At 39.7% G+C, this 27,054-nt stretch overlaps 1 protein-coding gene across 2 annotated transcripts; it reads left to right on the plus strand.

Annotated features, from left to right (window-relative positions):
- Nucleotides 1–2,487: 2,487 nt before the first annotated feature.
- phf1 (PHD finger protein 1) lies at nt 2,488–26,750 on the plus strand. 2 transcript variants are annotated; one of them, XM_085472260.1, is made up of 15 exons: nt 2,488–2,990; nt 3,595–3,673; nt 3,826–3,907; nt 4,581–4,667; nt 5,942–6,036; nt 6,561–6,709; nt 7,191–7,286; nt 9,884–9,952; nt 10,215–10,338; nt 11,723–11,790; nt 12,417–12,554; nt 14,752–14,830; nt 18,140–18,255; nt 20,071–20,157; nt 21,888–26,750. In XM_085472260.1, exons 2-15 carry the CDS (start codon nt 3,596–3,598, stop codon nt 22,300–22,302), a joined length of 1,683 nt encoding a protein of 560 aa, XP_085328386.1. In that variant the 5' UTR covers nt 2,488–2,990; nt 3,595; the 3' UTR covers nt 22,303–26,750. The 2 variants fall into 2 exon arrangements, with proteins under 2 accessions (XP_085328386.1, XP_085328387.1); XM_085472261.1 differs by having other exon boundaries at nt 12,417–12,548.
- The last annotated feature ends 304 nt before the right edge of the window (nt 26,751–27,054 follow it).

Here is a 27,054-nt window from a genome sequence, read left to right on the forward strand (position 1 = left end):
TTTGAAAGTCTTTGCATCCATAAAATCTTCACTTCATCTAAACGAACGCTGACTGCAGAAAAACAGGCCCCATTAAATTGGCTTTGATACTTTGATAAACCTATATATTACAATAACAATTATAAAGCAGTCCCTGTTAAACACATACACCTAAAAGTAAACCTGACCTCTGACCTATCTTCTGTATCACCAGACTTCATAAATCCACGTTAGGCTACTGAAGCAGCTTAAACTTGAACCCTCAGATTTTAATGCAGGTTCTCTCTGCAGTACGCAAGACTTTTCACAGGTTGACCCACATGATTGGTAGGTGTAGCTTAATGTGTAGAAAAATTCAGATGGCCCCTTTAAGACTAATATACCCTTAAGGATATTTGCACATCCATATTCACAATGCAAACCTAGACAGCAGACACTCTTGGGCATAATCTGGGCTACTTGTGGCACTTTTTCAACAATACATTCTTCATTTTTGAAAAGTCAACACACACACATGCATGAAACAGTCTTTACCTTACAAACCTGAGCTCAAAGAACGGGAGAGATATTGCTCTTTATTTTTACCACTGATAAGTAGAATAAATCACCCTTACAGTTGTACCCAGACCGTTGTTAGTGCCATCACCATGCGTCTTGTGCTTATGTGTGCCACATTGTCACAGGGCAGTCACATCTTGTAATGCATTCACAAGGACTGCAAATTAAGATCAATATGAGTCATTTAACTCATATAACTGATTTGATATATTTTTTTAAGAAAAGTCCCTCACTAGTTGTTGGTCACTCCTGTGCCACCTCACTGAGAAATCCCAGAAACACACCTGTTCTCACAACTGAACTCATCTGCTGATCGGTATTCACCCAAAGCCCACAGACCAACCCCCAGGCCCATGACATTTAGTCTAGACACTTTTAGGTTTAGCTTCATATTTTAAGTAATTATCTAATGCTGTTTTTAGTGCATTGCTGTAGTGTTAAATGTTAGTATTTGCCTTCTCTGCTCCTTCAAGGATGAATGGTTTCATCTGTAACAAGTAGGCCATGCTACCATTCAGAGTGCAACAGCTACTGTGTGACTGTAATGGCAAATGCATTTTAAATTGTGACACGGAAAGGAACTTGAGAAACAACACACCCATCACATGCAATAAAAACCCATGATGTCAAGGTTTCAGCTTCTTTTTTTTTTCTTTTTTTTTGTCTTAGAACCTGTGAAGTCTCGACATTACAGATTCCACGAGCCATGAGGACTTTAAATGTTCTTCCTTTCTTATTATCCTACTCATATCATCATCACCATCATCACAACTCTGGGGCTTTTCTCGAACTTCACTCTGATCCTGCGAGTCTATGAGACTGAGAGGCCTGATTCAGTAGAGTTCCTGTTCTGGTGTTTGTTCGCCACCCAGCGGCCACATTTGGAAAATGACACTTTACGCTTTCTCTCTTTCTTTCTTTTCTTTTCTTTTTTTAATCTGCCAGGGGCCATTTTGAACCGCACGGCGGTGTTACCACACGCTCGACTGGTGTGAGTAATGTGCAAGACATAAACAAGAAAAGAAAGCAAAAACAAACAAACACAACCTTGGATTTGATGGATGAGCCTGCAGCCAAAAGCAGCAAAACACGCCGTTCGACTAAAGCAATTTAACTGCAAGAGTAATCTAAATCCCGGTGTGATTTAGCATTGTTTACAATTTAATAACGTGTCTGTGACTCTCTGGAAGCAGCTTCCCCCCGATGTTTGCTTTTTCTGAAGCGGTTAATAGGTTTTCAGTAACCCTACATACTCAACAACGTGCATGGTTCATTCAAGACTGAACTCAATGAAGCAGCCTGCATTGGATGTATGACTGGAACTGGTGCAATTAGGGACACTGTGCATTTGTTCATGTGTTTTTTTTTTTCTTTCTTTTGTGAGCCATCAGACATCACAGCCCAGAGGAGATGGCCTCTGGATATTTGTCGCCTTTGGAGTTTATTTTTTAGATAAAATTGTAAGATCTGGTTTATATGGGAAGTAATTCTCTGTGACGTTGTGTTGCAAGTCATTGAGCTCATATATGCTTTAAATCTACTGGGATCCCATTGTAGTGTTTTCTAAATAATGTTTAATGTTATCCCAAAATTCTTGAGTAAAACAGAAAGAACGATAACACAAAATTCAGTTCATTTTAGCAGGCAGCGGCTAAAAATCAGCACTGAAAAGCAACAGTTTAATCTTCCTGCTCAGCTTCTACTGCTGAAAACTTTTCCCACCGGTTTCCTAAACTTGTCCGGTCCCTTCTTGTTTGAAACCGATTAATGAGGCGGCTAAACTCACTAATTGGCTACTTAATTGGCCCCTGTCACCGGGCGCACTGCTTCCGCTGGCTTTTAGCGCACCGCCACCCTCCTTTCTTTTCTCAGAAATTACAATCCCACCTTGTCACAGCGATTTAGGGTCAATCTCTCACACAGGAAGGTGCTCTCGCGGAGGACCCCCCCGCCACCTCTGGATCCCCCTCTATCAGTATCTCCCTCCCACTCTATCTTGGTGTTTTATGTCTGCGTCACAACAAGTCGGTAGAGAGCGAGAGGCAGGGATGATGGCGTCTCTGGCGGCTTGATTCCGGTGCTGCTCTGACAAACCCGCCTTAATAGCATCAGTAGGTGGTGACGGAGAGGGGGGGTTGAGAGCAAAAGCGACGGGAACATGACGAAACGGCACCGCGGAGGACGGACAAACTAGACTGAGAGACGGACGGACAGTCAGTCCCCCCTCCTCCTCCTCCTCCTCTCCCTCCTCGCTGACGGCTTGACTGACACACACAGGCGCTTGGCACAGACAGGGACATACATGCACATCATCCACTTTTTGCAAACACGCAGGCTGCGCATCCGAGCTGGCAGTAATTGGGCAGCGGAGACCCACAGCAGATGAGGGCATTTCATGTCCAACCTGTCCAGGAATCACTGTGACCCCGACGGAAAGGAGTTCGACTTGACAGGTACCCTTCACCGGCCAGCTTTCAGCGAAATTTGTCTGATTTCCTTCTGACTCACAAAAGGCTACATACACTGTAATGCATCCTGCGTCTGTCTTGACTTGAGTGCATGCACTGGAACAAATGCTCAATGTGCAGAGATAATGCCTGCAGAGTCATTTGATGCATCTATTCAAGTTTTTAAGATGTTGGGAGAGGGGAAGACAACAGCAAAGTGCAGGGAAGATGTTTCAAGTAGCTGCACTGTGATCTTTGCTCATTCAGTCAAACTGTATTGCAGTAGTCATCATGCAGTGTTTTTTTTCTGTGTGTGTATGTGTATTTGATGTGTGCAGTAATCATTTGTCTTGCTCTCTGGTTGTGTACTCACTCTCATCTTTCACTGTGGTGGATACAGGCTGTCGCTATGCTCTAGTCTAAAAGGAGGCGGATGGAGGGGGGGAGATTTTAACCCCTTTGCACTGAAGCCCGCCTGTCTCAGAAGCAGTCGAAATGCCGGGGCCATAAACCCCTCTGTCAGCAATGGCAGCAAAGTATTCAGCGAATAAATCGGATTTCCATTTCACATGAGCCCTGCTCTCTCTCCCCTCTCTGTCTCTTTCCTCAGGATGGGGGGAGTAAGTGAAGGAGATGATGTGTTGGCTCGATGGAGTGATGGACTACTGTACCTCGGCAATGTGAAAAGAGTAAGTGCATGTATGAGTGTGTATGCTTGTGTGTGACAGAGAGACCTTTGATTGTGTGTATGCAGCATGTGCATGAATGTGTTTGGCTGGATTTGAAAAGACTTCCATTTAGTTTTGTCAATCATTCCGCTCACCTGCTATCTCCTTCTCAGGTAGATGGAGTGAAGCAGTGTTGTCTGGTGAGATTTGAGGACAACTCTGAGTTCTGGGTACTGAGAAAGGACATTCACTCGTGTAAGAAAAACTCCTTTTTTTCCTCCCCCCCTCCCGCTCCCTTCGGCAAGAAGAGTAAGTAGCTTCCTGTTGAGAGAACTTTGTACTTGTTGGGTTAAAAATGCATCTAGTTTGAGCTTTTGAACACAGAGATGCTCGGATGAACTTGCAGTAAAGGTGGTGCTTCCACTCTCAGATTTTGCTGAAGGAGTTGAATGAATGCTCGTCTGATTTGTTCCTCTTGTGAGCTCAAAAGTTCAAATCTTGTGCCTTTTCTCTCAAGATCTCTCAACTGTTGTCAAAGAAAAATGCAGAAGAGAAATTTCAGTTACGTTTGAGGTTATGATACCGAGTGCTCTGAGTATTCTGACAGGGGGCATGTTGAGATGTAATTGGTATATTACAGTCTATTTAAGAGTTTATTAGACTCCACAGGGAGCTAGCACCCCCACTCTACCTAACATCAAGAGAAAGGGGAAGTTGGACACTTGTTAGGACCAGGCTGGATATCCGCTCATCAAATGAAGTGAAATCTGAAAGGGTACAGGAGACACTGAAATCAATGAGGTGGCAAGGATGTGAATCAATATACATAAATTAATGCTGTTGACTGCTTTCTCTCTCTCTGTCTTCCTCTCTCACATTTCCTTCCTCCCCTCCCCTGCTATTCTCTGTCTTTTTCTGTTTGCCTCAGTTGCTGCTGGAGTGGAAGAAGTTTGCTGTATTTGTGACGCTCCGCCTCTTAAAGAACCCCTCATAAATTGTCTTAAATGTCGCCACGGTAAGGGAGCACACCTCATCACACGCTGTCAAATGGTGGTGCTCCACCAGTTCCTGCACTGACCTTGAACGTTTGACACATTATGGTAAATAAAAGTGCCACACTTATAAAAAGAAAACCACATATCAGAAATAAGTAATACTGTCGCTGGCACCTGCATCGGAACCAGAAACAAAGTGAGAAAAAAAAACTTCTCTGGGGTTTATTGCTGACTTAAATATCCCTTCCAGACATATTTTAAGAACTGGAAATACTAATTTGCAGAATAATAATTTGCAGCTAATTTGATAATTGCATAGTTAAGCAATCCTAAAATAACATCTTCTTTTTCTGTCTTGCTGAAAAATGCACGCAGTAAGATTTTTAAAGGTTTAACTGCAGATTACAAGATGTGCAATACTCTAAATGAAATTTTGTGTATATACAGTGAAAGCTTGATGTGTCTTCGTCACACTTCTTTACATTGAATACACCGCATTGAGTTTTGCCTCTCTCTATCTAGTGACTATATATGGGAACTTGTAGGTAGCATAGAAACCTTCCAGGAATTGATGGGAATTCACAAACAGTTGGGAATTTTGCTAGCTTTTACAAGCCTTAAAATCTTGGCAGTTGATCCCCCAGCCCCAGGATAAAGGGGAGTCTTTCTCGTGTAAATGCTGTGAGTTTTATGAATGCAAATCAGGATATTACAGGGGTGAGGATTAGTCTCAAGCATATATATATATATATATATACATATTTTTTTTTAAAAAGGTACAAAGTGATGGACCATGATTGACTTTCAGAAAGGTTAATCATGCTCACATGTGGCTGTCTTAAAGTGTTATTTTCAGTTAGGACTGAGAAATTTTCCCACTTCATAAGATTTCAGAAAGTAGCAGGCTAGTGTTGACCTCTACACATGCATATTCTGCACAGTGAAGGTCATGCATTTTAGTGTTTTACTCCATTTGGACCTTTAAGCTACGATATACTGAAGTGCAAGTGGGAGGAAGTTTTAAAACTGTCACAGCAATGACAGCAAATCTTAGCGTCATGTCTTCACAGCTCTGTCATGCATACACGGTTTCTGACAGTTTGTTTTTGAGGAAAAAGCAGACAAACATATTCGCTACGTTTCTCTCTCTAAATGCAAATAGTGTAAGTGAAATGTTTTTCATGCAGCTGAAACAAACTGGCACTAAACATGGAGCTGCTCTGTCATTATTGTCACTCCGGCTGTGTGTCTTGTAAACACGAATTAAACGCTCTGCCTCCTCCTCCCATTACAGGTTATCATCCGGAGTGTCACACGCCAACCATCGAACCGGAAGCTGACAGCGATTCGTGGATATGTCGGCAATGTGTCTTTGCAGTCGCAACCAAGGTCAGACGGCTAATCTCTACGTTTCACATGCTGGGGGGAAAAACATTCAGTGCGTAATATAGGAGAAATCCAGTCAAATATATCAAGCTGTGCTGCGGCTACCCTGTTGTGTGTGGCAGGTAATGGGTTTATTCGAGGTAAAAGCGCACTAATTCTCTCAGTATTGACTTGAGTATTAGATGTTCTACATTATGTCAGTGAAATCATGAACAATCAATAGCTATGAAGCTGAAAAACTACACTGGAGTTGAGAAAAGTACATTTAAAGTCAATCAATCACATGTGCTCCAGTTCTGTAGATATGAGATGAGAAGGCACTCGCTTAATTGTCAATCGGTCAATGTCCATATCTCTTGTCCAGACTTCCGCTTCCTCGGACACTATCTCTCACAGCTGACCTACAATAAAATGAAACGAATATCCTTCTCCCCATCGCATGTGATCCGTCTCCCTCGCTGCTCTGACATGACAGTGATTTCAGAGGTCGCAAACCAATCAGTTCTGTCCTCAAATTGTATTCACAGAGAGGGGGGGCCCTCAAACGGGGGCGCTTTGCCCGGCTCATGCAGTTTATGAAACTTCGGCTACCCTATCAGCTGTCATCCCTGGACTGGGACCCACAGCACCTGACCAATCAGCAGCAGTGTTACTGCTACTGTGCCGGACCTGGAGAGTGAGTGACACTGCAGAGGCCAGTTTTAAGTTTGACTGTACACTTTGTGTATGCTCCTAAACTTTTTTCATTCTCCCACAAAGCTTGAACTCAGATATCTCAAAGGCGTATTGTGGGTTATTTATAAAGCGCACGCAGTGCATTTGACGTGTCTCAGTCAGTTGAAACTGGCTTTCTTTGAGTGAAATTCTATGTATCAAAGATCAAGTCAGATATGCAATCAATAAAATAAAAGTACTCCAAGCTATCTTTTAAATGCACTCTCTGTGTTTGGCTAGCTCCTATGTAGTACTTATGTAGTACCTCAAGTAGAATAAAGCAAACGCCCAACTGTGAGTCGTGGGACCACAAGATACGTCTTATGAAATGCTGCAGTCATCATTCGGTAGCCATCGCTCAATTATGCTGCTGGACACATTCATTCATTCATTTGTGTGTTTAAAGTCTCTCTTGCTGTTTCTTTCTTGTGATTGGGTTGCAGGTGGAACCTGAAGATGTTACAGTGTGGCAGCTGTGGTCAGTGGTTCCACGAGGCCTGCACGCAGTGTCTAACCAAGCCTTTGCTGTATGGGGACAGGTACATTACAGGGTATCGCTGCAGAAAGCTGACAGTATACTCATAATTATGTTGAAATTTTGTGCAGCTAACACATTACAGTATAATGCATTTGTTTATGTGCACTTTTTAAAACTTTCCCCGGGAGGGTTATAACTTATTTGTTAGATTTTGTTGGACGTTTGAAGCAGATGTTGATACTTGAGGGTAAAGGTACATCAATTCTGATAATTATATGACTGCAAAAAACTTTTTGGCTTGCTTGATAAAAACAGTAAAGCAATGATGCACATTTTAACAAATAAAAAAGACAAAATCAAAATAAATAACAACTCAATTAAGAACTCAATCAAAATGTTTGAAACTTAAATTAACGATAAGGATATAAATTAAGAAAAACAAAGCAAGACATTTTTAATCCTCTTTGTCTTTCCTTATCTGCTAATAAACAGTCAACATCAATATTAAGGCGGTGTATTAGTCACGATCTATAATTGGATCGCGTAAGCATAGCTTAGTTTACATTGTTTTTTCATTATTACTGCTCACCAAATATCATTTACTTTTAGATCCAGCCTCTTTAGATATGTAATTACCCTGCACAGAAAGTACCTGTGTTCTACTCGGCATACATTTGCTATTGTTGATTATTTCGTTGTTGTTGAATGACACACATGTAGCACAGCTTCTCAGTGGTTCAAAAGGCAATCTCAAATATTCCATATGCTTTATATTTACTTAAAAATATACAAATAGAGAAAAAATCTGCACATTTACGAAACTGGAAGCAAACAGTAAAATTTGTTATTTTAAACAGATTCATAGCAAAGTGTGAATCCACTATCAATATTATTAATTAGCTGATTGTCTCAGTTTATTTGAGATAAGCAGATAAACAGTCTATTTAAGGTAAACAGATAAAGTTGTCCACATGACAGCTTCACTCATCAGAGAAGTGCCTTAATTAGCTTAAGACTAAATTATTAGTGTGCCTGTTAATGTACTCTGTGACTCGCTCTACAAGGACAACAGCTCATTACATACTGAGAGCAAAGGGACGGTGACAGACACTAAGCAGGCATATCACCTCACAGCTATTAGTTCAGATGTGATGCTGGGTGGATATGCAAGCTGCTGATCACTGTGTGGTTTCATAGGCTGCATCCCATGCGTGTAATAAAATGTGTCCATCCATTAAGTTATTATTGTCATTAACCATCTGTGCTAGCCAACTGGGTTTCACACCCTTCCTGACACTGTGTTACCGCCGAACCTGTCTGAAGAGGAGAGGGAAAAAAAGGAGGGATTAGATTTAGATTGACAGCCGGGGGGAGTGAGGCCGGATTGGTACAACATCTGCTGAGCAGGTGATGGAGGAAGAGTGAAGACTGAGCTCACAGTTGGAATAGTAAGCATGCACCGCTGTCATACCATGTCTGCGCTTCATCTTACCCAGTGACCTTCATGCATATAGAAGGACAGATGCACACAGTGTTGTTGTTGTGTGAGTTCAGTTTCAGGGTCATTCGGGGCAGAATGTTATTATAGTGGAAAAACGATACACCTGTCCCTTTATTTCCAGTTCTGCTTGATTTATATGATAAAATGTCTGGAGAAGACATCTATAGATAGCAAGGAAAGCAAAAATGTGGAAAAACTGTGAAGATTTATGTCCTAGATTGGCGAGAGGACGCAAATGTAGTAGCCAAAGATGGCAAAATATTCAAGAAAAAGCAAGTCATTGGCTCCAAAAAGAAGGGTGTGAGGAATCGAGACAGACAGTTTGACAGCGGACAAGGAGAAGGCAGAAATATATATCCACACTCAGCAGTGACTAGAAATGAGACACAGGTGTGTAAAACTAATAGGGGCAGGGCAGATAATCACCAAGGAGGGAGGGGGATAAGAGCAGAAAGTTAAAAATCAAACAAACCAAAAAGCCACATAATGAAGCAAATCTTCAAAGTAAAGCAGGAACTAAAGATAAATAACTAGTGCTGAAATGAAACATGAAGAACAGAGATAGGGGGACACAGACGGCAGGGGATCGTGACCTTTGTTACATGACTGAAAATGAAAGAATAAAAACCCCACACGTATCAATCACTTGAAGTTATTAATAAGAGCTCAACAAGACGTAACATAGTTCCCTGGATTAATATATCTAGATACAAAAAGAAATACTGATTCTGCAAATAATAAACAAAAGGATTAGCTATTTTGTAAAAAAAAATAATAATAAAGATGCTTACCTCTTGACAGAGTTGAAAATTCCCCTCCCTTTTAAAAAAAATTTCATGGAGATGTTTTGCAAATGCACCTTTTTCATCATTCAACAGTCCTAATGTGTCCCTGTGATCCAAAACACAAGGTTCAAGGTTCCTTATTTGTCACATGTATAGTTATACAAGTATAACACACAGTGAAATGTAACCAAATCACTTATGTTTTGGGTGAAGCCCCACCTCTCTGTTATCATAACCCTAAAAAAAAAGTTACATGACCTCCTTGCCATAGGTAACTATTACACAAACAAACTCATCAAGAGTAAAAGAAATGGTTTTTTAGGAATAACCTGAGATGCTTGTCTGAATTTTTGTTTTTTTCTTCTGTTTTAGGTTTTATCAGTTCCAGTGCTCTGTATGTACAAAGGGACCAGAGACAATCCAAAGACTCCCCATGACTTGGTGATTTTGACATTTTGACTGTAACATATTTACTGACATTTTTACAGCCAATGAATATGAACAGAAACAGAAAATACATTTTAAAGAATTAATTCCACCCATTTTTGGTAATCACGTCTGGTTGACACACAAATTAATATAAATTGTGTCCATTGAAAAGAATATACAAAAAATGACACCAAATATTGATTGTTTATGTCCGTGCTGTTTTTGCATTTTACCTGTGTCTTGTGTAACGGACTCTTACTCTTTTGAAATGCAGGGTGGATTTGGCTCATTTAGTACTCTACCATCTCTCGCTGTGCTGCAAGAGGAAATACTTTGATTTTGACCATGAAATCCTGTCCTTCACCAATGAGAATTGGGACTCATTGCTGCTAGGCGCGGTATTGATATTTCCCTGTTTCAGGACCATGATGAAATGATGTGAAATGCTGCCAGGCTTTTTTTTTTCTTACATTTGAGACTTAAAGCCTATTAACCAGCATTAAAGTAAAATTAAAGTTAAAAATGTATGACCTCTATGTAAGCTTAAAGGAGAACACCAAGTTAAAAATTCAGTGTTGATCTAGGACAGCGGTTAGTGACCTTACTTGGCCAATAGACCCCCACAGCCGTATCAGATTAACTGAACTCTCCTCCACTATCACCAAGTGACAATTATTACTGTTTTGAATGGGTTAGCTGCCTTGAGCTAAAGCGTTGAGTAGTTCATATGCAGTACTGTGCAGCTTAACCATTTTAAATGTCCACTGATTATTTTCAGCGAACTATTTCAACAGTTAATACATTGCTTATAAGAAATGAAGCAAACAAACTGTTTACTCAACAGTTTTTGTAGGTTTGTTTTTAGTACAGTACTCCTCTCGTAAATCTGAATGTCTTTTTTTACTGTATTTCACATGTGAATCCATCTTTGTTTTTCATAGTTTCCTTTGTCTTTGTGCACCAATTATGGATTTTTCAAACATTTTCATTCATTCTTGCAACATGTGTCTAGCAAGAATCAGTTTAATTTGAAAAATAAACTTCTATTGTCATTGGTTAATTTTATAATATTTCCTAGTATTTCATTCACAGATTGATATATTGGCACTTAGCTACTTTTAGCTATTCATTTGAACTTTACAGTGTTTCAGCTCACTATCTCAGTTCTTTATCCTTTGTTTCAGATACATATTTCAACCATTTTCCAACAGGTTATCCAGTGCTTTTAGATAACTGTTTCAGCTCTTCATCCAGAATATAAACATATGTTGTATTTTAGTTACTCAACGACAACTTTTACATCTATCCAGTATTTCTAGCTTACTATAGCCACATATTTGCATACAGGGGAATTTAAGATCACAGTCCCTACAATTTATCACATTTAGATGGGCTTTTAAAAAAATATATCATTATTATATGTTCATTTATCCTACTGGGGGACAAATATCCCTCATAAGGAATCAGTCATCTCTTATTAACATCTGTGCTAAAGTCATAGCACCATGTAAAAAGTCTAGTTTCCCCCCCAGGAGAATAAGCAGGAAGGTAAAGAGTTTCCTGTCTCTGTGTCTGAGGTTTTGAGTTCTCCTTTAAGTTGTTCTTAGTATCAAATTTGACATGTACAACAGGGATTTTTAGCCATATAGCCAAAGTAGTTAACAACATTATTGCTGTCAGAAACTGTAAAACAAAGTGATTGTATGCATTAGAGGTTTTCTGTCTGGTGGTCACCTACTGTGTAAACACAGCTTTGATTTTTCATTCCTGTCTGTCCTCCAGCTCTCTGACACGCCAAGGCAAGACCGCTGTCACAATCTCCTCAACGCTCTGAACTCCCACAAGGACAGGTAAGTCATTGCATATGATGAGAAGAATAAACACCAACCACACATGACTGGAGTGATGAGTAGCACTTTATGAATACAAGACTTTTCTTAGTGCACTGAAGGTAGTAGCGTTGGACGTGCAGGTTCAAACTGGCGAGGTGTATTGCATACAGAGCAAGTGAACTATGGCTGCCAGTTAGACCAGATTAAAAGTACAACTTTTTGATACTTGTTTGGTCTAGCTGGACAGGAATCGTTGGTATTAATTATTTAAAAACAGTCTAGCAGTTAATATGAGCAAATTTTCTTTGAATATTTGAAAAAACAGAGAAACCTTGTGGCCAAAAAACAGCAGTTTTCTCCAGGCAGACTCTGCTCTAATTATGTACAAGTTAATTACGCAGTCACTACCTCTGAAATGCTCCTGATTCAAATTTTTCATCAGGAGAATATGTACATTGTGTTACACAACTTAAAGCTTAATGTTGACGTCACAGAGGACTGCTAGAAACACACACACACACACACACACACACACACACACACACACACACACACACACACACACACACACACACACACATGTAAGGTGATGATACAGTTTAAGAACCAGCTGGAGACAGAAGATGTTTTTCCGTGTTTCCCAGGTTTGTCTCTGGAAAGGAGATCAAGAAGAAAAAGTGTCTTTTTGGGCTTCAGGTTCGAGCCCCTCCACCGCTGACGTCCGATTCGTCGCCGCTCATCACCGACCCACCTATCAACATCACGCACCGGAGAAGGTCAGAGTAAGGACACTGTCTCTCATTTTTGGCTCTTATCTCAGTAAGAGCTGTGAGATTCCCACAGGGCATATAGTCATTATGCATGAACAATTAACTTAGGAATCAAAAGACTGCAATTTTCATATAGCAGCACAAGTATCAGCGTCTCAATATTTTCCTAAAAGAGCAGAAAGCTCCCCTGCGTGCTTTCGTGTGATTATCTACCCAAGTGTGTGTGCACATGCATCTGCACGTGTCCTGTAGATTTCATAGACATCATAAATCATTTTTAGTACTTAGCTGGTGCGTATTGAGACTGAATTACAATGGAATCATTTGCAGAGTGGAGCAGTCTTGAAGGGAGGATTTTCATTTCACAAAACCATCGTATCATTTATGAAACACAAATTTAAAATTTATCCGAACAGAATCCAGATATGTATATTAGAGATGTAACACGCATTGTCTTTGCGTACCCAAATTTCTACAAATTCCCTCTGCTCAGACAGCAGGTTTGTTGGTTCAACTAGTTTTGTCAGTTTTCTATAAATGAGCAGCCAGCCACATCAGAAGCATTAAGCAGTGCATCCATTTTAAGAGATATCGTTTGTTCATCTTATAGAGGGAGCCAGCAGTAAAGAAAGCAGATATTAAAGGATACTGACGGACATTTGAGACATCTGAATGGACATTGTTCTCAGTATTAGGTTTAAAGTACTTACAAAAGACATCAATTGGTTATTTTGTTAAAGCAACATGGGATGTGATTGCTTAGTAGCACCAAGCTGGGGAGGCATGTAAAGGCTGATATATAAGTTGGTGTTTTATATCAGATTTTGAGGAAAGAATGTTCTATGCATAGCTCTATATTTTATATATCTTTACATTTTTCTTATATATTTGAATCCATAATCTGCAAACACTGTAGCTTTTAGCAATTTAGCTTTTTTGATAGTTAACACGATCTGAACTGACTGAATAGGAAGTTTTGTTCGAGATATCTGCTGGGTACGCTGAGACCTTCAAAGATTTGTCTTCAGATTTGTCTCCCAATCAGCTCAATATTGAAGGATAATATTTATTAAACCATCCGGATCTTATAAGTGAAGTTGTGCTGCTGATTGACAGGAGGAGATGACCATCTGAGCATCCTTGAACATTGAGCAAAGACTTTTTCTAACATACAACATTTCATTTAGATATTCATGCACCTCAGAGGACGATATCTAAACAATTACTGGGTCGTGTGAGCCGTGGTCTAATAGCACCATTCACATCAGATATCAGCATTATCATTGTAAAAATGATAATGATTTGTGTTCGTGACTTGTATTTGTTGCGTGTATTTTTCTTATACATAATTCATATAATTGTGTTGCATGAGAAAAATACAAAACTGGCCACTTTCACGAGTTAATCCGAGTACAGAAAATAAAGCTCTTATGAGATAAAAAAAAAACACATCAATATTTACTGTAATTCTTTTTTATATGTACCCTTTCTTTTGTGACCCAGACTGAATTGAGCTCTAAAACTAATGTCATGGTTTTCTTTAAATTGGCTTTGGTGAAATTGTCATCTTTTTCTGCAAAGTACTGCAAACAGATTCTTATTGAATTTCAGCTTGCACACCAGAAATATTAAAGTTATATGTGCAGATTGTAATGTTATTTCTCCCCAGAATATAAACCTTTTTATATTAACACTTCATAAGATATCCTCTAAGATATCCTCCTTACAACAGAATGTCAGCTTTATACTCTCTTATAATCCACTGACCAGACTGCCGTGCTATTTGCTAAAAAAAAAAAACACGCTACGAGAAGGATAAATCTCTTCATTTAATGACTATTCGGTCTTTTCTTTATCATTGCCTTTAGGACAAAAGACACATTTCAATTCCTAAGACTGATAAAGTTCTAATTATAGTATAATGACAAGTATATGCTGGCCAGTCATGGAAGCATGCAGTGGAGATTTCATCCTTTGGGAGACGCTTTTGCAGTTTTAGCTTTTGCAGCTTTTATAAACAAGGTCAGTTTTAAGCACAGAGGAAGAAACAGATTGCCAGACAAAGGATGTTTAGGCTGGTCTGTATTAACAATCATCTCACTGCTCTTCTGTATCACACTGCAGTAAAAACTAAGTGTTGCACACAGGGACTCTGTCTCTGTGTGTATCCTTGTATACTTATTTATGTGTTTTTTTTTGCTCACTTCAGCCCATTGTCGCTACCCTGCCAGAGGAGAGTGGGGGGGCCAGAGTCACGTAAATCAAAGCGTCGCATCATGGAGACACAGGTCAGTGCCTCTGTCTTCAACTCAGGGGAAGGGGGGAGGAGGTCTGGGGAACAAAACCTCTCTGGTATTTTTTCCTTTTTTTAAATTTTTTTTCATGCATCCAGGTAAACAGCTCTCTGCGATCCAAATAACCTGTCAGTCAGAAACTGTGATGAAGGTTCATTTCACAGTCGAGCTCAGTCTGTGTCTTTTTACACCCAGTGCAGCTCAGTGCGTCATATTTTTCTTCTCCCTTTCGCTGTATGTTGAAAGCCTGCTGATGCTTTACAGTCTGCTGTTCGCATAAAGGCTAGCACGTGAGAGATGAAGTGTAGTGTATGTGGCTCAGTTAAAATGTATAATTCAAATCCAATCTTGGCTGCTCATGTATTTCATCAACACCTGCAGTTCAGCGCCACATTTATCTTGATCATCAAATCCAATTCCCAGCGGACTGCACGGAAACAAGGAACATCACATGCGGTGGTTACTATTTTTACACGGCATTCTTACAGTGCTCATTGTACTTTGTCGTCCTACACATCAGTCATCCATGTATGTGCACATACAGTAATCCTGGAACAATACGCTCTGCAGAGCACTCGTTTCCACTCTGGCACATCCAGGCCCCATTGTGCCCCGTTTGATTGATGCTAATCCCCGTCCGTCTTGGAGGAGCTGCTTCCTTGTACTGTGGAAAGTGAGATGGGAAGGAATGCTGATATGCGTATCCTGGGATCACTTCCAAGTGCACTTTGCAGTCAATTACAGTTTGGCCAGGTGGCGCTGGCACCTTGACAGTCCAGCACTGACAGAGCACATCCATTTAAAGGCACAGATGTCGACTAAGGCCACTGAATAATAATCCCATCCTAATAGTAATGCTGGAGAAGGGAATGATAATGGGCTCACTCTGGTGCTATATGTCACAGTCCAGTGATGAGAAATCTTTAGGTGGCATCCTCCGAGATGATGCCTCCAGTGATTGATGGCTCTGATGATCTTCTGATGTTTTTACTTGTCATGGGTCATGAGTCGCCGCAGAGCAGCAATATGAGATGTGCTATGGAATGATGCGTCTAAGGGAGACATCCTACTGCTGTGTCTGATGAGCCTTGATGATGTGGCATCCTGTTATTTATTTGGATTTAAAGATACAGTGATGTAAAGAAAAAAAAAGAGTTTTTACCCCCTTCCTGGTTTCCTATGTTTTGTATGTTTGTCACACTTAATTGTTTCAGATCATCAAACCAATTTAAATATTAGACAAAGACAACACAAGTCAACACAAAATGCAGTTTCTAAATGATGGTGTTTATCATTAATTACCACAGCAAGTTTTCTAGGTCCATCCATCCATCCATCCATCTTCATCCGCTTATCCGAGGTCGGGTCGCGGGGGTAGCAGCCTAAGCAAAGAGGTCCAGACCTCCCTCTCCCCAGCCACCTCCTCCAGCTTGTCCGGGGGAATACCAAGGCGTTCCCAGGCCAGCCGAGAGATATAATCTCTCCAGCGTGTCCTGGGTCTGCCCCGGGGCCTCCTCCCGGTGGGACATGCCTGGAACACCTCGCCCAGGAGGCGCCCAGGGGGCATCCTTGCCAGATGCCCGAACCACCTCAGCTGGCTCCTTTCGATGTGGAGCAGCAGCTGCTCTACTCTAAGCCCCTCCCGGATGGCCGAACTTCTCACCCTATCTCTAAGGGAGAGGCCAGCCACCCTTCGGAGGAAGCTCATTTCCGCCGCTTGTATCCGCGATCTCGTTCTTTCGGTCACTACCCACAGCTCGTGGCCATAGGTGAGGGTAGGGACGTAGATCGACCGGTAAATTGAGAGCTTCGCTTTTACACTCAGCTCCCTCTTCACCACGACTGACCGGTGCAGCGTCCGCATTACTGCAGCCGGAGCCCCAATCCGTCTGTCGATCTCCAGCTCCCTTCTCCCATCACTCGCGAACAAGACCCCGAGATACTTGAACTCCTCCACTTGGGGCAGGAACTCATCCCCGACCCGGAGTGGGCACTCCACCCTTTTCCGGCTGAGAACCATGGCCTCAGATTTGGAGGTGCTGATCCTCATTCCCGCTGCGTTACACTCGGCTGCGAACCGCTCCAGTGCGAGCTGGAGGCCCTCACCCGATGAAGCCAACAGAACCACATCATCCGCAAAAATCAGGTCCTGAGCAGCAAAACAGCCTCCACCGCCATATTTTACTGTGTGATGTTCCTCTTCTGAAATGCTGTGTTACTTTTACGCCAGATATAATGGGACACACACCTTCCATAAGGTGTCTCATCAGTCAACAGGATATTTTCCCAGATGTTTTTTGGCAAATGTGAGACAAGCCTTTATGGTCCTGTTGGTCCGGAGTGGTTTTGGATGCCAGTCTCTTTCTTATTGTTGAATCGTGAACTTTGACCTTAAATGAGACATGTGAAGCCTGGAGTTTTTTTATGCTGTTCTGGGTTCTTTTGTGACCTCCTGGATGAGTCATCGCTGTATTCCTGGGGTAATTGGTCATTCCTGGGAAGCTTCACCACTGTTCCAAGGTTTGTGTGTATAATGGCTCTCACTGTGGTTCAGTGGAGTCCCAAAGCCTTAGAAATGGCTCTGTGACCCTTTCCAGACTGATAGATGTCAGTAACTTCTCCGGTGTTTCTTGTGATCGTGGCACGATGTGTCGCTATTTGAAACCTTTTAGCCTGCTTCTACTTTGTGAGACAGGTTCTAGTTAAGTGATTTCTTGATCCAAGAGGTCTGCCAGCAATCAGGCCTGAGTGTGTTTAGCGAAACTGAGCTCAGCTTTCTAGTAAATGTTGTTAATCACAGTTAGTTCATGATTTAACCAGAAAGGCAATTACTTTTTTTTACACAGGACCAGGTATGTTTGGATAACCGTTCTCCTTTAATCAAAAGCATTTTGAATATACTGAGGTTATCTTTGTCTAATATTTAAATCTGTTTGATGATCTGAAACTTTGAAGTGTGACAAAAAACAGGAAATCAGGTCAGGTGCAAGCACTTTTTATTACACCACTGTATATCTGCCCGTTTTTGTCATCAGGCAGTGCAAGGAAATGGAAATCAACCTGTTCTGTATCTGTAAGAATAGCAAAAAGCCTTCAGGATGGATGTCCCCTCAGTTTTAAGATGTGTTCACTCTGGTTTTCAGCATGCTCACCTGTCTCTAGACGTATCTGTCATAAAACAGAACGTTCCCTGTGCAGAATTGACTTAATGCATGAGTGAGCACGGAGGTACGAGTGCTTCATTGACTCCTGTGATCTTGGCATCCAGACACAAGCTGATCTGTGTGTGTCTTCTGTGCCCAGGCATGTCCACCCCCAGTAGCTGCCAACCCTATTGAGCTACTGCCATGTTGCCATGGCTACATGGGTGGGGCCAGCCTGTATAACTCCAGGAAGTCAGAGGAGGAGCTTAACCTGAGGTAAGAGTTGTAACATTTTATTGCTCAGGTGAATTATTCATGAATAAGAGAAGTTTTCAGTTGTACAGTTTTGTTCCTGCTCAGGTAAATTATTAATGGATGTAAGAAGAGTTAAAAACTCACTTCATCTGTGTAAAAAGTAGTATCCATAATTTATAATAATACAAATATAATGGCTAGGAGGAGGAGGTGACTCATCTGGTTTCAAAAGGATGTCCATTTTTAGAGAAGCCAATGGGAAAAATAACACTTTGGACCTCTTGTCTGTGACCTCAGTAAACACTGTCCTGATGACTTTTTGGACTTTTAGATTCAGGTCTTATTGAATGCAAACAGCACTCATTTTGTAAATTATTGCACCTTTTGGAGTCAAAAAGAATAACGTCACTTAAAGTAATGGACTATCAGTAATGGTTAAAGGGTGAATCATTAATAGCTGTAGCTTATTAAAAGTATGCGTGACAGTTAAAATTACAAGCTAATAGTATTAATAAACAAATACAAGTGTTATCTAACGTTTGAAACAGAGTAGTTATGTAAAAAGTTATATTTAATTAACTATTGGCTGATGAATACTGATGAATAGTTGAAGGCGGAGATATGGGTTTATAGTTGTTATCAAATTGTTAGCTAAATATTATGAATAAATGAATAAATACCATTTAAAAAATGAAAAATGTAATAAAATATTGTTGTCTAACAGTATAAATAAAGTTGTTGTCAAGGCTAGCAAAGCAGACTCAGGCGCAGACCACAAACTCCTTCAAACAAGAGTGCATTTATTTACAGTGCTCTCCACAGTGAAATATATGTACAAAGGTGTTTGGGGAAAAGGGGCCGGGGTTCCAGGGTCCGGGAGTGAAAGGGGCAGGAGTCCAGGGAGGGAAGATTTCCACACAGCTTTCTTAAACACAAACAGCTCCTCTTCTCTCCACCACCACTCTGGCTCACGCTCAGTCACAGTGCACAGGGAACGGGTCCAGGGGGAATCTACACACATACAGATAAACAGTTAGTCTCCAGGTTCAGGCGTACTCACAACTTAAACTTTGCAGATTGCAGGACGACTGACGCTGATGGCTCAACGATCCAGCGACGAGTAGCGCAGGTCCGCCATCTTAACTAGCACTAATTCATAATCAGTGGCAGGTGTGCTGATCATCCCCAGGTGCGTGGGCCAGGGGCGGGAGCCCACACTAAGCTCCGCCCCGGCAGGAGAAAGAGAGAGCGGGAGAGAGCGAGAGAGAAAGAGAGCAGAGGCGAGAGCTGACGTCAGCTGGCGAGGTGCGCGGACCATGACAGTTGTTTGTTGACGATGAGGGCTAATCAAGCAAAATTAGTTGCTACGCGTAATACTTAAGTAGCTGTTAAACTGAATAATGTCAGGCTGAAATAGTAGTCTTAAAATTATAGTAAGTTGAAAAAGGTAAATAAAAGTAGGTTATGATTATAAAAGTGACCAAATCCGGTTTCAGATGAGCTCAGCTGAACTCACTTGAACATGATAAGATTGTTGATGCCATCAAACATGCCTTTGAGGGTGTTGGGTCAGATGAAAAGCACAGGGCCGCACGGATAAAGGTAAAAATGAGAAAATACACGAGGAACCCGTCAAAAACCTTGTTTCCATCATATTCTTTAGGCAGTAGAAATCTCCGTGGCAGAAAAGTAAGTAACCTGAAACAAATAACTCCAAGGCTAGAAATCACAAAAGTGTTGTTGTTTTTTTTCAAAGAGGCTTTAAAATAAATTCTTTTCCTTATAAACCCAGCTGGATGGAAATTGTGTGTCAACCTGTCTGAATCCCCTTCACAGCTCTCCTCCAAAACGGATGTATGCCCTATACCACACCACCTACAATGGGAACTCAACACTCTCCAGGAGTCTCCATCACTACAACAGGTTTTTCTCATTTAACCTCCTCATATTTAGACTTAAATCTTATATAGTGGCTCACTGCTGACTTTGTCTGGGGTAACTTGTCATACTATAATGTAGTGTATGTATATATGCTTGTATGTTCCCTTTCTAGACGAGTGGACCAATCTTGAACACCTTTGCATAAGCACTGCCTGGGGGCACTGTGAGTGCCAACATATATGTGGTGTATACAAATATTTTAGACAGATCCCTCAATCGTATACATTTGACAGTTGAGCACCGAGTGGCACGTTTGTTGACGTTCAGTGTGCGCACACTACATATTTTATCGGTCAGCACAAATTTTTAATCTTCCCAGTGCAGCTGAGCAGCCCCCCTTATCGATTAAGTTATCAAAATAAACCACTACAAGCACCGCAGGCCTGTGTATGAAACAAAGAGAATATAAATGAAAATCTGCTAAATGTTTTATGTGCTCACAATTAAGAGATTCATTATGAAGAAGAAGTCATTCTGGTTTTTTCAAGTTAATTATCAATGATTTTCTTGACAGTTATTGTTTCTTGGCCTAACACCAAAGCAAAGACTGGCACGTAGCTCAGAATTATGTAATTTATTCATAAATTTTTCTGATTCTGATATTCTGATCTAAAATTACATAAATAACTTAAAAGGAACTAGTTGACCATTCATTATTACAAATGTTTTAATAGTTCTGAGATAAAACACAGTTGTTGTCATCTTGTATCTCTTATAATACAGGTATAAAATATTTTTAAGTTATTTAAATATTACTTAACTGTAGATTTCTTAATATAATTTTTTGTTGGGTTTTTTGAGCGCAAACCTACAGTAATTGATTAATTAATTAATTAGTTGTTAAATTTTGGCTCTTTTGGAGCAGACAGCAAGGTTATTTTACGGTTTTTAAACTGACCATGAAACTCTTATTCTGCACAGAGAATCTGTAGTTAGTGCTAATATTCAATTCATGTCCATAGTTGGTATTTTATATACAAGTTAAAAAATCTAAATGTTTTTCTCATAAAACCATACTACTGACTACTACAGATCAGGAACTAGAATAAAATATACATAACAGAATAAACTTAATGTAACTTAAAATAATATCTTTAATACAGTTATCTAAAATATCAAAAACTGACTTGGTCTTTGCCAACCATTTATTTTTTTTACATCTATAATTAACTTCATAATTAACTATTCAGTTGGTAATAACCTCTATTGATGGGGTAAGTGTTTAGATCCTTGGCTGATACATGGTTGACTATGCAGCTTTGCAAATTGGTTGCTAATTCTCTGTCTGCACAGAGTTTGGTCACAAATATCTAGTAGGATAAAATAACAAAGTAATTTTTATACCCCAAACTTCACAGGTTAACTTGGCTGTAATGTAATGTTTGTAATATTGTTTTGCATTAACACTTTCTTTGGCCTATTATTAGTACCATGACTTTGGAACAGAAAAAGGGCGATTGTGACATATTTTCACAAAATTATTATTAAAAAAAACCGCAGCAAGCAAGAGTGATGAGAGCAGTGAGAGCGGCATCGATTCAAGAAGACACAAACCAAAAGTCTACCTAATATTAATATATGGGTTATTTACGAACTTCACTAATACTATATTTAATTTTTTTTTTCTTAGATAAAATATGTGAAGGACCGACTGATCTCCATCCAGATGAATCCATCCTCTTTTCCTAACTCCTCCCCTTCTCTTTTCCTAGCATGGAGGACAACTGCAGGTTACCACCAACATACTTCCCATACCCCCTCAATTCCAACAGCAACCATCACCACAACCACCTCCACCAGCACCATCACAACCACCAGCACAACCACCAACATCAACACCAGCTGGGGCAGAAGCAGCTGGAGCCCCTCATTCTACGTGACTTACCTCCTTATCAGGCTGGCATGGGTGCAGGAGGTGGTGTAGGCGGAGGAGGAGGAGGTGGCAGCGGTGGTGGAGGAGGAGGAGGTGGCGGCGGCGGGGCACCGGGAATGGGAATGGGAGGTGGGGACGGAACAGTGGCCAGGAGCTGGGGAGGAGGGGAGGCAGTGAGGATCCTGGCGAGACGAGTCACACCTGACGGGAAGGTGCAGTACCTGGTGGAGTGGGAGAACGTGAGTTTGTACTGAGACAAAGAGCGTAAACTAGAGACACAATGACTGTTTTGCAGTTGTCACAGAACTGCTGTGTATGTAATACGTGGCAGTGTTTAAAGTACAAACAAAACAAAAAGGAAAAAAAATTCTACACGTTGCAAATCCAGGTTGCTCTCATAGCATCACCTCTAATTCTACATCATTATAACCTCACTACTTGTTACTAAATGTCCCTCTTTGCTAGTGTTTCTCTGATATTTGTACTGTTAACTTTGGAATATGCCTTTGCATTTATCATCTTTTACAATGATGAGGGAAAATGTGTAAACCTCCTGATGATTTTATCTGTGTTTGGACCACATTAATATTTGTAATTAAAAGGCCACGCTTAAAAAGAAATATCTGAAATTTCAACATTTAACAGTCAGAAACCCCCAAATATACTTATTTTACTTTGTTCTGGTTCAGTTTTGTGTTGAAACCTAGTTATCACAAATAAAAGAGTGGAGTTAGAGTCACTTTAGACAAAAAGCAGAGAGAAACAGCTGACCATCCATCCTAAGCTCATTAATTTAAATGTTATCGCTGGCATGCTTATTTTAAGATTTTATGGCTCAGTTTTAGGAACAGTTTGTGTTGGGTGTAGCTTCAAATGTAATGTACAAGTGCAAAGATGGTAACTACCGCTTTTCTGTGGGATGTCCACAGTAAGAAAACAACAAAGCGTATTTCCTAAAATTTGGAACTATTTCTTGGCAAAAAACCTACAATACACCATTTAATTGTTCCTGCCCACTAAATTAGAATAATGTACAATACAGCTTGACTCGATGCACAAAATGACAGGAAATGTGTAAGAGAACAGGTAGAAAAAGTATTACTGTGATAATAAACAAGAATTTGATGATTTACCAGAAACGAGAATCAAATTTTGCCAAAAAGTGAAAATTGTTTTCCGCTTTGTTAACAGTTTGACCATATTACTACAGGCAGGTCATGAGGACGAGCTCAGCCACTATTTCACACATCTATTTGATTTGGCATTTCTCATAAAATATATAAATGCAGCGTGCTATTTAAACTGGTTCAAGTTGCCAATAGTTGCAGTGCATCTGCAAGCTACTTTGGAACCCTCTTCCAGAGTCAGTGTCATATCCGTTATTATTATTGTGTATACTTTGCTTCGTCTCGCTGCTGCTCCATGCTGCTAAATATAAATGACCATAGACTAAAATACTCTGAACTATACTTTAATATTTAGATAGTATGATGTGATGATGATTCATTAATTTGAAAATATTGTGATTCTGACATCTTTTTATTTTCTGTAAAATGAAAATTGCTTCTTTTTTAAAAGTATTTGGACATCTGAGGATTACAATCACTAAACTGATAGAGCAGGCCCCATAAAGTTTTACTACATTTAATTACAAAACTCTAAAAAAGTTGTGACACTGTGTAAAATGTACATGAAAACAAAATGTAATGATTTTCAAATCTCATAAACCCACAGTTGTTTAAACTGAGACATTTTACTTTTCATGAATAAAATGGCTCATTTTGAATTTGATGTCGGCAACAAGGGTTAAACAAGTTGTGATTGGGGCAAAAAAAAGGTTTGAAAAGTAAGTGTTACTAAAAGAAACAGCTTGAGGAACATTTTGCAACTAATTAGGTTTTAAGTGGCAACAGCTCAGTCACATGTTTGGGTATAAAAAGAGCATCTTAGAGAGGAAGAGTTTCTCAGAAGAAACGGGCCAAGTTTTCACCATATATCTATATCTATATAGATATATATATATAATTTGAAATCTCACTGAAAATCAATATTGGTTGACAGCGATCTTCAGGCCCTCAGGTGACACTGCATTAAAACAGGCAAGAGTCTGTCATTGAAGTCACAGCCTGGGCTCAGGAAGACTTCCAGTTGAAAACATTTGATATGTTTGCAACTGGTATGAAAAAGAACAGTCAGGACTTTTGGTGAGCTAGAATTCTATATCAAACAAAAATGGGATAATATTCTTCTCCTGGAAGTCCAGCAACTGGCCTCCTCAGTTCTTGTTCTTCACTGTTGTTAAAAGAAGCGACGATGCCTCACAGTCAACATCGTCCCATCTTTTTGGACATATTTTGCTGCCATTAAATTCAAAATAAGCATATATTTTTCTTAAACTAGTAACATTTTCTCAGTTTAAACCAGTATGTGTATTATGCTTTCTATGTTCTGTTGTGAATAAAATATGGGTTTATGAGACTTGCAAATAACTGGATTCTGTTTTTATTTATATTTCACAAAGCTTCCCAAACTTTTTGTACTTTTTACAGCTCACAAACATTTATCAAGTTATTAACAGCATTTGCTACTGATATCCAAGAAATGAGACGTCAAGCTTCCATCAGCTTTCGCTTTTCTAATTGCTCATTCATCAACTCGTGGTTAATGTTCACGTGGAGTTCAGCGAGAAAATGAGCCCAGAATGTTATCAGAGACGAATGGCCCTCTCATCAGTGAGAGGCATTATGACAGCCTGCTGGTGGCTGCTGGCTGTGCATGAAAAAGCAGTAACCTTTTAATGGACACAGTACTACAGACAGGCTTATATTTTGGACTACGTTGGGGGGAGTTTAATGCCTCACTGACGAGTACGTTATTGAAGGATTTGACTTTGGCTCTATAAACAACAAATTCTCTGGAGGTTTTCATGTTTTTTTTTTCATCACAGTATGTTAATAAGAGATTGTATACATGTTATTATGGGGATACTTATTTGTTATGTTAGATTTTGTCACACATAATTTACATTTAGACTACTGTTATGTCTTAGAAATAGGAGCCACAAGAGGGCTTTTGTTTTATAGATAGAATTATATATTCACAATATATTGCTATGATGGAACAACTTTATTTTATTTATTTTGATGTGGTTGCATAGTGCCTATATAGGGTGTGTACCTGCCGATTGGTCTGCTCGACTGGGTCGGCCAATCAGACGGTGAAAAGACACGAATGAGTCCATACTGATACAAGTGAAGGCTCGTTGTTGACAGATCCAACAGTACCTCAAAGGTTTGGGGTTCCCTTAGATAATGCATGAATTTTGAGAAGATTGTGATATTATATAAAATGCAACCGATTGGTAATGTTATCTGTGACAATTAAGGGAATAATCGATCATTAATAATTTATGTTTTATAATAGATAATCTATGTAGAAGTACAGTGGTAAGTTTTCAGTGTCACTCCTATCTTCCAACAACATCTACACAAACTCATAAATCACTTATGATGAGTGATTTCATTCATCCTTAATTGTCATTTACAACATATGTTCAATCTTATGCTGTAGGAAAAACCCCCAACTTGGAGTACTCAAAGTGACCCCCAAACCTTTGTGTACGTGTGCATAGACGGACCAGTTACGCTGCTGAAGAGAGTTTTTTAATCGAACAGGACTGTGATGTTACTGTACATTCCAAACAACAAAACAGTATATAAACACATTTTAGCAAAGCATACATTTAAAGTCATCACAGTGGAATTATTTGAAAGAATTTTCTTTTCTTTTGTCTGTTTATGATGGGACTTAAATGTCATAAAGATCAGCTAAAGGCGCTCCCACTCCAATACTGTTCACAACAGTACAGGTAAATAAGACACTCCATACTAAAACCATAGTTTTCTTCCAGGGACTAACAGTCTATGGTTTAAATCTAAAACAAGGCATTAAGCACGAATGCATCAGCTGAGGCCTGACTGCTCACGTCCCATCTACTTAAATATGTTTATGGAGGTGAAGTGGAGCTGCTGAAAGTTGGATTTTATCTTTGTGCAAACAGGTTACATAAATCTAGAAAACTGTTGTGCGGGTTTCAGAGTTTATATTTTATACAGAGGTTTATTTCAGCAATCTGTTTGATAAAACTTACACAACATGCACATTTGTCAGTTCTATCTTTTAAAGAAAGACTGCGTTACAGGTTTAGTTAAAAATAAAAAGACTAGTACAACATTTATGCAGTTATAATTGATGCAAAATGCTCAGATTTTATTTAAATAGCAACCTCTTTGTTATATTAGCTCCTGTCCAGTAAGACAATATTGCATTGCAATTCTCATCCTCCTCAGTGACTATTTGACTGTAGTTTATTAGGGAGGAGTGTGTTGAACCTTTCTAGGCGATGGTGATGAATGTATTTGTGTGTTTTCTATGGTATGTCCATACCCGTCAAGTGCTTGTTATAGGTTGTACTCTTGGTGGAAATCAACCAGATTAGTTTAAAACAAAACAGGAGGAAATAAAACATCTACATTAAAGAAAAAAAAAACCATTTATTTTGGGAGACGTGGTCTTCTTTTTCTGATTAGTAGTCAAGTCCAAGTTCAGTTTTGATGTATTTTTGAAGAAATTACATTTGTACATGTATACTCTGCGTTGATACACCTAATATGTAACATGAAAAATAAAAAAGTTTCACCTCTCTGTTGCACTGTTCTATTAAAAAACTTAAAAATAAGTTGTCCTGTTAGGTGTCGGTCCATCAGAAAGTGGTTCACAAGATAAATGCAAACCAGGATTAATTAATTTGCTGTCATTATTTTCCACTATCAAATTAATGTGTGTTTTACTTTCCTGGTTGAAGGTCAGAGAAGGATAAAAACACAAATTTTCAAATTTCAAATTAAAAGATCCAGATGAGCTGTTTCAGACTTTTAAACCCTTTAAACATCTTTTGTGAGAGGGAAATAATCAAAATTCATCTTTTTATTTGTCTGACAGATCGT

This window comes from Copadichromis virginalis, linkage group LG11 (genome assembly GCF_057382275.1).
Source record: "Copadichromis virginalis isolate Kocher_CV1m ecotype Utaka linkage group LG11, C_Virginalis_male_GT1.1, whole genome shotgun sequence".
Classification (NCBI taxonomy): domain Eukaryota; kingdom Metazoa; phylum Chordata; class Actinopteri; order Cichliformes; family Cichlidae; genus Copadichromis; species Copadichromis virginalis.

Excerpts from the sequence above, each read along its gene's own strand:
- phf1 (XM_085472260.1), top strand. The coding sequence starts at position 3,596 with ATGGGGGGAGTAAGTGAAGGAGATGATGTGTTGGCTCGATGGAGTGAT. Across the intron at positions 10,339-11,722 it reads ACTCATTGCTGCTAGGCGCG|CTCTCTGACACGCCAAGGCA; the intron begins GTATTGATATTT and ends TCTGTCCTCCAG. Across the intron at positions 14,831-18,139 it reads GTCGCATCATGGAGACACAG|GCATGTCCACCCCCAGTAGC; the intron begins GTCAGTGCCTCT and ends TTCTGTGCCCAG.